The sequence below is a fragment of the Cricetulus griseus genome, assembly GCF_003668045.3.
Source record: "Cricetulus griseus strain 17A/GY chromosome 1 unlocalized genomic scaffold, alternate assembly CriGri-PICRH-1.0 chr1_1, whole genome shotgun sequence".
NCBI classification, from domain to species: Eukaryota; Metazoa; Chordata; class Mammalia; order Rodentia; family Cricetidae; genus Cricetulus; species Cricetulus griseus.
In genome coordinates, this window is record NW_023276807.1 from 75,993,793 (window position 1) to 76,004,235 (window position 10,443).

The 10,443-nt window shown below is 44.5% G+C and overlaps 1 protein-coding gene and 1 long non-coding RNA gene across 8 annotated transcripts in view; one reads left to right on the plus strand and one right to left on the minus strand.

The window, feature by feature from the left end:
* Abhd6 (abhydrolase domain containing 6, acylglycerol lipase) overlaps positions 1–3,085 on the plus strand; it is a 52,835-nt gene extending 49,750 nt beyond the window's left edge. For all 7 annotated transcript variants that reach the window (XM_027387720.2, XM_035452353.1, XM_027387717.2 and 4 more), the window contains one exon: positions 1,781–3,085. In XM_027387720.2, coding sequence (XP_027243521.1) covers positions 1,781–1,957 — 177 coding nt within the window. In that variant the 3' untranslated portion in view covers positions 1,958–3,085. The remainder of the gene's footprint in view (positions 1–1,780) is intronic.
* A 1,235-nt stretch (positions 3,086–4,320) lies between these two features.
* On the minus strand, positions 4,321–10,443 carry LOC103159878. Its single transcript, XR_003479593.2, has 2 exons — positions 9,827–10,443; positions 4,321–4,594 (listed from the first exon to the last, which is right to left on the minus strand). It is a non-coding gene; the product is annotated as an uncharacterized LOC103159878 (long non-coding RNA).

Consider the following 10,443-nt stretch of genomic DNA (forward strand, 5'->3'; position numbering starts at 1 on the left):
GTTTTAGCCACCATGGCATAGTATTCTGTTTCAGATTTCCTTAAAGCTGGGCAGTTGTTGGCGAGGATAACCAACTTTGCTTTCCCCTGCCTAATCATCTTGAACGTCTATTTGTAGCCCAGCACGTACTTCCCACTTTTCATAACAAGCTGGAGCCTAGAGTTGATGGAGTCAAGGGACTTTTTGTCTTCTTTGCGGCCACCATCTTCCTGCCTTAGGTGAGGGACAGCCCCCAACCAAGAGCAGCTGCCAAGATGGCCGGGGAGCAAGAGAGGGGTGACATTTTTATTTTGTTTTTGACTTTCTGTCTCTGTGTGCACAAGGCATGGCATACAAGAGCTTGCTTCCCTCACCTCCTTTGAACTGATGCTTATATTATAAAATACCTTACTCATATATTTTTCATCTCCAATGCTGAGTATTTTTTGGTCCGTGTAAATTTTGAACCCTAGGTAGAGGCCTGACTTGACATCAATGGAATAGAGAAATGTTTTTATTGATGAAATCATTGCTATGGCTCTCGCTAACATGAAATCTCATGAGGGACCATGCACCAGCTTCACATGGGTGACTCCAGGGAATGCTGGATTTGCAGAACTCACCAGCATGACAGTGCCAAGTTAGAACCCATGTGGATATTTTGCCTATGAGTTGTAGCTTCTGATCTCTCTTCAGGATGGATCCTTATTTGGGAGTTTCTTCTTTTCTGCATCTGTTTCTGTCATTTTGACTTAGCCTGCATCCTCTCTGGGCACTTTTCCCCCCAGCATGTGGGTTTCATTCCGCTTAGACAGTGACCTCAGTAGAGGTGTCTACCCACAGCTGGTGATCCCTTCTCAGGGAACCCCGTGTTTACATTTCTTTCCTTGGCCCAGGGTGCTCCACCATTTTCTTTTCTTGAAGGTGCTGGAAACCTCAAGTTGATGAGACTAAAGCTCAGAAACAGCTTGAATACTTAAGGTCTTTGCTTTTGCCCGTAAGGATAGAGAAAAGGTCTTGGCTGGGAAGACTTACAGTTGACTTTGATCAACACGAAGGGCATGATGGCAAACCTCCAGAGGAGAATGTGGAGGAAAAGGTGAACCATCTAGGCATTCTAGTGGGATAACTAAAATTAAAATAAAGGTGAATAAGTTTTTTGAAAAGTATCAGTCCTGGGGAAGCTCTGGGGGTCCCTAAAGGTCCCTAAAGGTCTTTCACCTCTTTCATTTTCTAGTGGGACCTTCCTATACCTCAGCTTCCTACTTCAGCATACAGCCAACTACTCAAATTATTTCCCTTAATAAGTCTCAGGACTCCCGACTGTACCAAGGCTGGAATAGGGCTGGGGATGTGCAGAGGGTGGGATGTGGTGATAAAGGCCAGAGTGAAGGCCTTCCTTCTGTTCTCTCATGCCCTGCCTGAACCCGGCCTACCATAACCTCTCACCCTCATGCTCTTCCCCTTTCTGTAAAGATTCCTCTACTCCCTCAGCTCTCCCAGAACTCAGGAATGGTGTCTTCCCCTTTCTCTGCTCTTATTTGCACTCTCAGCTCATTTCTATAGAGCCCCTGTTCACATCAGGCTACATTTGTTTCTGACCTCAACCTCCTTGGAGACAGGAACTCTGTCTTTTCCACCTGGTTATCAATGGCAGTGTCAAACAGGAGGCATGCTGATGGCTTCCGTTTACCCCATCTTCCTTCCCCCTGCCAGGCCTCAGTGGTCAGAACTGTCCACGACAATACAGAGGAACATCTAAATCTTTGTGTGCTGTTTCTTTCCTCCTCTTCCTCTGCAGGTGCTTGATGTGTCTGGGGCAGATATTTTGGCCAAGTCTATTGCTAACTGCCAGGTAGAGCTTCTGGAAAATTGTGGCCACTCAGTGGTGATGGAGAGACCAAGAAAGACAGCCAAGCTCATTGTCGACTTTTTAGCTTCTGTGCATAACACAGACAACAACAAGAAGCTGAACTGAGGCCCTTGCTACAGCCTGCATTGTTCACACAGCATCTGCTTCCATCCCCAAAACTTGACAAAGTCACTACTCTCAGGAATCCTGCCCTAAATGTCATTGGAGTACCAGTGTCCCTGAGGAAGCCAGTCTCCTATACTAGTATTCTTGGTTCCACAGAGCATCAGGGGCCACAAGGAAATCTCCAAGATCTTTTTTCAAAATAGGAACCTAAATGCAACTGAATTTAAAAAAAAAATACCTAGCCATGAAGCCTACTAGAAGTCTTCAGGTTCATGTCACTGATAAGCCAATGCTAAACAGCCACCTTGGACCGTGATCATCAAAGATATTTTCTTTAAGACATTCCTCACACGTTAAACTTGAGCTATTTTTTGTTGCTTCAGATGTATCCTTTGCATGGTCAATGGCTTCTTCTGTAGAAGCTTTAGTCATTTGTTGAACTCTTATTTAGATCTAATTCAAGTTTTACATAGAGGCCCAGGTGTGAATGCAGCCCATTAGCCACAAGACCAGAGAAGAAACAGTAAACTGTGGAAGGGGTTTCTGCCCCAAGGCCTGATGCACAGACAGACCTGGAATCTCAGCCACTTGGCTAGCTGAACCCCGGGGATCCAAGATCAAGGCTTGCCTGAGGTACAGAGTGAGTTCAAGGACAGCCTAAGCTACTGACTGAGACAAAAAAAAAAAAAGAAAAGAAAAAAAATTTTTTTTTTTTTAACATGTAGAAACATACATGGAGGAGCACTGTTTGGCCTCAGCCGGCCCTCAGAACTGCTGAAATAGCAGAACACAGGCTGATGGGTTTGGGTACCTACAAATCAGTTGTGTCAGAGTGAGCAGAATGAAGAGTGTCTGACAGGGTGGGTTTCCTAGGAATAATTTATAATTTTTAAGATAAGACTAATAAAGCAATAATGCTCTAGACTTCTATCTAATCATACTGGAGTTCCATACCAAGCAGCTCATGGGCATCTTTTCTATTTTGCTGTTCTACTGATAACCATTGGATATAAAATACTAGTTTGTTAATGAATTCTGTGAATTCTATGAACAATAATGTGATTGAAAAATGAGTCCAAACAGCTGTAAAAGTGACCACAGTCATGTGAAATAAATTTAGTAAGTCTAGGCTCTTCTGAGCTCCTAGTGGGGTACAATATTAGTAGATTTTCTGTTCACTTAAAAATGTGTTGATTTGTGGGGACATGTGAGGAGGCCAGAGGTTAACAGTTGACAGCAGGTATCTTCCTCAGTTAGTCCCCACCTCATTTTTAAGACAAGATCTCTCAGTGAACCCGAAGCTAGCAAAGCCCCAGGTACCCTTCCCTTACCACCTGCCCAGTGCCAGTTTTTTACATGAGTTCTCAGGCTTACACGGTAAGCCCTTTACCAACCGAGCCATCTCTCTGGATCCTAAAATGTGTTTCTACTGATTTATATTTACTGTAATTATGTGGATGTGTCTGTGTCTGTGTGGGGGTAGATGCAGGGGAGTGGAGGTGCTTGTGGAGGCCAGCAGTTGCAGGTCCCCTGAAACTGCATTTACAGGACATTGTGCCTTGCCTGTCATGAGTATTGGGATTCAAACTTGGGTCCTCCGTATGAGCAGTGTGTACTGGTTACTGCTGAGCCATTATTCCTCCTAAGTGTGTTTTTTTAAGTAACAGAAATTATCTCTCAAAAGCAGAAGTCATCAATTTGTTCCGGTTTTTTTCTTCCTTTTTTCTTTTCTTATTTTTTTTTTGTTTGTTTTGTTTTTCTGGGTTTTTTTTCAGGACAGAGTTTCTATGTGTAACAGTTCTGGCTGTCCTGAAACTCTCTTTGTAGACCAGGTTGACCTCGAACTCACAGAGATCCACCTGCCTCTGCCTCCCGAGTGTTGGGATTAAAGGTGTGTGCTGCTAACACCCAACAATTTGTTCCTTTTCCTTCACTTCTGTTGTTTATGTTTTAATGGTAATCCACAGTGTGGTTTGAATATTGTAATTAATCAGAGAAGTATGGAGTATAGTTCTTAAAAAGAATAGTTATAAAATGTCATCAAGCTTGTGAGATGTAGCCAATGCACTGTTCAGGAAAATATATAGGTGTAAATGAATACATTAGAAAAGAAAGGCTGAGCCAAGCGATGGTAGTATATGCCATTAATCCCAGCACTTGGAATGCAGAGGCAGGCAGATCTCTGTGAGTTTGAGGTCAGCCTTGTCTATAGATGGAGTTCCAGGACAGCCAGGGCTACTCAAAGAAACCCTGTCTTAAAAAACCAAAAATAAAAAAGGAAGAAAAGAAAGGCTGAAAATCAATAAATTAAGCTTCTACATCCAGAAGCTGGGGCGGGTGAGTAAGTCAATGAAACAAGGGAGTGATCCAACTGAAAATAAAAATCAACAGAATCTATTCTGTTTCTCAAAAAAAGAAAAAGTGTATAGTAGATTATTTGACTTTTTTCCATGAGTTCTGAGTTTCCTGTGAGGAGGGTGACTCTGCACTTGGGCGATGAGAGATGGTTTCCTGTGAATCACTGGACCTGGGGATCCATTTCAGAACAGCAGCCTTCTGAACACTGGGTTTCTTAGTGGTAAGGATTGGAAGAGTCTGTGAGCCAGGTGTCCTGGTGTGTACTCCTAATCCTAGAACCTGGAAAGAGAAGGCAGGAAGATCATGAAGCCATAGTAAGATGGTCTCAAAGCACAGTGGCACGGGGAGAGGGATCTGCATTGTCATTCAGGCAGGGTATGTGCTGTCCACCTCGTCTGTCTGTACCAACAGAACAGTTGACAGGCTCTGCAGTGTGACATGGCCCCCACTTCCTCCACTGTCAACAGAAACCCTTGAAGGAAGACATAAACCAAGACTAAGAGAGTTGTTTTGGATAAACACAAAGTAGGTTTTCAGGGTCCTCTGATGGCACTGGCGTGCTGGGAAGTCTCTTGTACCCTATGTCTTACTCCAGTAATTTTAAGAAGCCTGTTAGTTCCTGCTGGCTAGCTGCCACCACACCAGATCCTGCTGGGCTTTGCTGAATCTTGAAGAAAGGAATCATTCACCACAGCCCTTTATGAAAGACTGCCAGAAACTTCTGGGATAAAATGGAAAGCCCAGTAGACTCAATCCCTTTGCTTGGAGTTGGCACAGAGTTTTTGCAGATTGAGCTTCCTGGTCAAATACTGGAGACACTGAGGGAAAAGCAATGATCAGAACTTCTTGCCATCCATCTGGGCAGCTTCTTCAGGATGGGAGTGACAACAGGAATGACATAGGTACCAGGTGACATATGCCAGGTTGAAGGTGCTGCCTGTTCAACTCTGTGTCATCCACTTGAGTCCCTGCGTGGCCCCTGTATTCCAGGGAGTCATACCTGCTGCTCTGCCCCAGGAAAGTTCCCAGAAAGCACTGGAGGATTGTAATACCTGCCAGGTGGGGCTGCAGGACTGAGGCTACTGTGTTTGTCCGATCCCTTTTTCTATCTCCTCTCTTTCTATGCCTCTCCCAGTATGAGCCACACACAGGCACAGACAGTTACCTCCTAGTCACTGGAACATGACTCTGCTAAGTTTTCCTCTATCTCTGAAGTGTCACCCTGAAGCCATTGACTGGACTTCCTGGTCAGCTATCAGGGGGTTAAAAAGTAGACAGCATTTTGAAGGAGAAAGAATGAACAGAGATGGGGCAATGGGAGATAACCTCATCTTAGCTGAGCACCTGCTGGCTAGCTGCCACCACACCAGATCCTGCTGGGCTCTGCTAAGTCTTGAAGAGAGGAATCATTCACCACAGCCCTTTCTGAAAGACTGCCAGAAACTTCTGGGATAAAATGGAAATCCACAGGCCTTTGTGGTTTAATATCATCCATGTTCTCTAGGCTGGAAAGAACCAGGGTGTGGGCCTAGCAGTTCCTCTGCCTGTGGTGGGAACAAGGGTCTTGAGTCACCATCACTGTTCTGAGAAAGGTACAGGCACCAGGCAGCTGGGCTGTTCTTGTTCTGAGTCAAGTAGGGAGTACTACTTTCTGAGTTTTGGGATCTTTGGTACTTAAATCTCCAATGGGAACCTTGGGCCATGGAGTTCTATCCAGTAATGGGAATGAAGAATTCTGACAATCCTAGTGGCCCAAGCCCAAAGCTATCTGGATCATATGACTCTAATTGATTGTAATACAACTCTAGGAAGGTCACTCTCAAGACTAATGTGAGCCTACTTCCATAATTCCTCACCAAGGCTCTCAGATCTGAATGTTACTTAAATTCAGAACCATCCCTATGTAAAAGGACAATGCACCGTATTTCATATATCTCAACTCCATGCATGATCCAATCGATGTATCCATGTTTCTACTGTCTGTAAATTGGATGAGATCTGAAACAAGCCTTCCCTTCATGTTGGTACTGGGTGAGAAGACTGTGCTCTGTTTTGCTTTTTGTTTGTTTCTTAATTACAGAGTCGTAGATAAAGAATGGGAACCTGCTCTCCAGGTCCCAACTCTTCCGTTTTGAGTTGGTGGCACACTGAGGAAGAGAATTTTCCGGTATGGAGAAGAACACACCCTGTACATGGGAGTGTGCCACAGCCTCTTCCTGACCATCAGTAGTTTATCCTAATACTTTTTTTAATGTATTTATTTTATGTGCATTTGTGTATGCCTGCATGCATGTGTGAGGGTGTCAGATCTTGGAGTTACAGACAGCTGATAGATGCCATGTGGGTTCTGGGAATTGAACCCAGGTCCTCTGGATAAGCAGCCAGAGCTCTTAACCACTGAGCCATCTCTCCAACCCTATCCTAGTATTTCAATTATTGTTATTAATGATACCTGTCATTTTCATTTTCTCATGCTAAGAAGAAAGATACCTATACCTCCTGCATGGCCCCATGCCCCCCATCTTTTTTTTTTTTTTTTTTTTTGGAATGTCTGTGTACTTGCATACACATATACATACCTGTAATCAGATAGGACCTGCAGGTGGTTCGATGAACTTTTTTTTAAACCAAAACAAAAAGCATAAATGCTGGGAATTATTGTTGCTCTTACTCACCTGCCTCTCCTACCTCTATACCTTGGGACTCTTCTAGATCAACCCACAGAGCCTTGGAAACTACAGAGTTCTCCAGAGAAAAGTATAGAATGCCTAGGTACCTTTGAGAAAGTATTTTGAAATTTGAAGACATTATCTAGCCAGGTACAATAGTAAAAGCCTATATGATTGTAGCTGCTTCAGAGGGTGACAAGCTGGAGGCCAACTTAGGAACATCCTATCTCAGAGTTAAAAGCTAAGGATACAGCTCTATGGCAGAACACTTATCCTGTGAAGCTTTGAAAGAGAGGAGGAAGATGGGGGGAGTACAGGGGAGGGAGAGGAGCGACCCAAGACCTAACCTAGAAGCAATCTGCTTCAGTACAGTGTGGTTAGATTCTCCTTTACTGGGGTCTTCAGGGTTTTTGTTTTAGTTTTTTTTTTTTTTTTTTTTTTTTTTTTTTTTTTTTGAAGGGATTCTAACCAGCCTGGGCCTGGGAAACATGGCTTTGGCAGGACTTGCCCTTCTTCCCCATTCTCTCGGCCTTGCTAAAAACCATTAGGTTACATTCCTAAAGCTAGCCTCCAAGGTCTAATCCCATATTTGGTCACTTCCTCCTCCTGAGACTGACTACCAAAGTCCAGCAATCAAAAGCCCCCTTTGGATCACCTAATTAATATGCCCAATTAAAATTAAACACCTCATCCTGACACAGGGTTTCTCCCTTTACCTTTATAAACTGACATTTGCCTATGTGCCAAGTCTGTCTCTTCGCTATCCAAAGGCTGTCCTTTGTCCCCTGGGACAAATATCCCTGCCCCTTTCATTTGTTCCCTTCCCCTTCTCCCTGGTCCTCTATCTCCCTGTTTGTGTCTTATTCCCTGCCCTTTGTTCCTCTGGAGCAAATAAATCTCCTTTGTGCTGAGGAATTGGCCGTGGGGGTCCTGAGCCAATACTTTTCCTTTCAGTTTGTTTTTCAGGAAAAGTCTTCCTCTCCCTCATCATTTAGAAGCTTTCAATGAAATTGGCTAAGACACAAAGTGCCTGACTTTGGTGCCATCAGGCACATATCTGGGGAAGGGCCAGGACAGAGGGGAGGGCACTAAGGCAGAGACCAAGCCATGCTCCCCCAGATGGTAGAGGTGTTTGAACCTACAGTTCTGGGTCAGAGCTTCTAATCTGTTTCCTGTGGTCTGCTGAGCTGCTCCAGGAATCCCGGCCTGCAGAAGCCACTCCTGTTCATCCAGCTCCCTTTTAGTAACCTTTGCACTGCAACCCTGCAGTACACTGGTTGCTGGCTCAGCTAACTGACAAGCTCTGAACCGCTAAGCCATGTCTCCAGCTCAACACACACTCTTGCACACACATGTATGTGTAGAGGTTAGAGGAAGCCACTGGGTGTCCTGCTCTGTCACTCTATGCATTATTCCCTTGAGGTAGACATCACTCAGTCTGAACCTTAGATTTACACCAGGCTGGCTGGCCAGTGAGCTGCTACTGCTTTTCATCCCCCCAGGTGCACATGTGACCATGCCTGGCTTTTTACCTGAGGGGATCTGAACTCAGGTTGTCTATCTCCCACTGAACTATCTCAGCCTAAACCTCACAGATTCTTCAAGACAGGATTTCTCTATATAACAGCCCTGGCTGTCAAGGAACTTACTCTGTAGACCAGGTTGGCCTTGAACTCACAGACATCCATCTGTCTCTGCCTCCCTGGTGCTGGGATTAAAAGTGTGCACCACTGCTACCCAACCCACAAATTCTTTTTTTGTTGCTTGGTTTTGGTTTTCAGTTTGGGGTAAGGAGGTGAGACAGGATGAGCCAGGTAGCCCAGGCTGGCTTCACAGTCTCCATGTTCCTGCCTCAGCCATGTGAGTGCTCAGATCATAGGCATGCACCATCATGTGATGAATCCTTATTTTCATTTGCTGCAGCTTTGGGGTTGCCTTAAAGATTGCAAGTCCTTTGTACTCCAGATCTTCCTATGTGATCCAGCTGCAGCTGAACTCACCTCTGATATGAAACTTCAGTAAGTACGCTGTCCAATCTGGACCAGCAGGACACAAAAGCAACTGTCAAGCTTTGTCAAGACAGGGTAGGACAGTCCTTAAAAATTTTCCTGCTTCTTAAAATGGTGTGTCAGATATTCTAGGCCTATAAGCCAGAGTTGGAAGCCTCAATGTCATAGAGAAACCTTGGGTGACTGTCTAGGCACCCAGCTCTTTCTGTCATTTCTTGCATCTTTTGGAAGCTGCTTGCTTGTACTTCCTGCTTATTACTTACTCAGATAATATTTTCCTTTTCAGGTCTTTGACAGGGTTGAAGACTAGATAGCTATAGTTACAATCCCCTCAATTCTTAACTAAGGGCATATTAGGTACAAAACTTAGATTCTTCAGGAAAGGACAGCTATTGGAGTAATCTCTATAAAAATTGCCTATTACCTATGGTCTGGACAGCTAAGATGTACTTCTTTATATTTTTCTTATTGTATATAGTTTTTATTATGTTAGGATTGGAAGCTTCATTTTTATTTTAGACTAAAAGTGGGAAATGTGGGGATTTGGTCTGATAGCCAATTGGATGGGGAGCTTGGCCCAATGGGCATGGTCTTTTCTGGAGATAAGTGACCCAATTAAAAGGGGGGTGGATTTGATTTATTCCTAAAAGAGATAAAGAAAGTTCAGAGAAGGTCACCAAACCGTGGTTTCAGCAAGCCCTCCCCAGTCCAAGAGAGTAAGAGATACCCTCCCCCCACCCTTATTGGGTCACATATCCCCAGAGAGGACCACACCCATTGGGCCAAGCCACCCCAAACAATTGGCTATTGGATCAAATTCCCACAACACTTACCTCCTTGCTTTCTACCCTCCAATCCCTGCTTCCCTCCTCTTCACCAGCTCCACATGAGCCACAAGTAAGTTTTTTTCAGTTCTTGATTGGAGATCAAGAAACCCCAGGGTTTTCTTGAAGAAGCAGCTCGTAGCCTGGCCATCCATGTGGAAGGGATAGAACCCAATTGAAGTTTTCTGCTGCATTTTCTTCATCTGTGACAGGAGACAATGACTGAGCCACTGATGGCGTTACAGTGTCACTATATATATGATAGAGATGGCATGATGTGAGCCAGCTGGCTGGCACTTGGTGACTCTCCTTAAAATGAAATGGAAGTGATGGCTGGAAATGAAATGGATCTGCTGACACAGGCCATGATTCGAATGGGGTGGATGGACAATTGTGGAATAGATTTCTCCCTGGGTACTGTAGAAAATCTAGTTGGCACCAATAGCAAGGCAGGGAAAGGAGAACAGAGAAATGAAGTGTGAACAAAACCAGTGCATTAATGTATGCCGTACTCAAAATGTTCCACTAGGGGCTGTAGAGATGTCTCCATGGTTAAGAGCACTGAATGCTCTTCCAGAGGACCAGGGTTCAATTCCCAGCACCCATGTGGCAGTTGGTAACTGTCT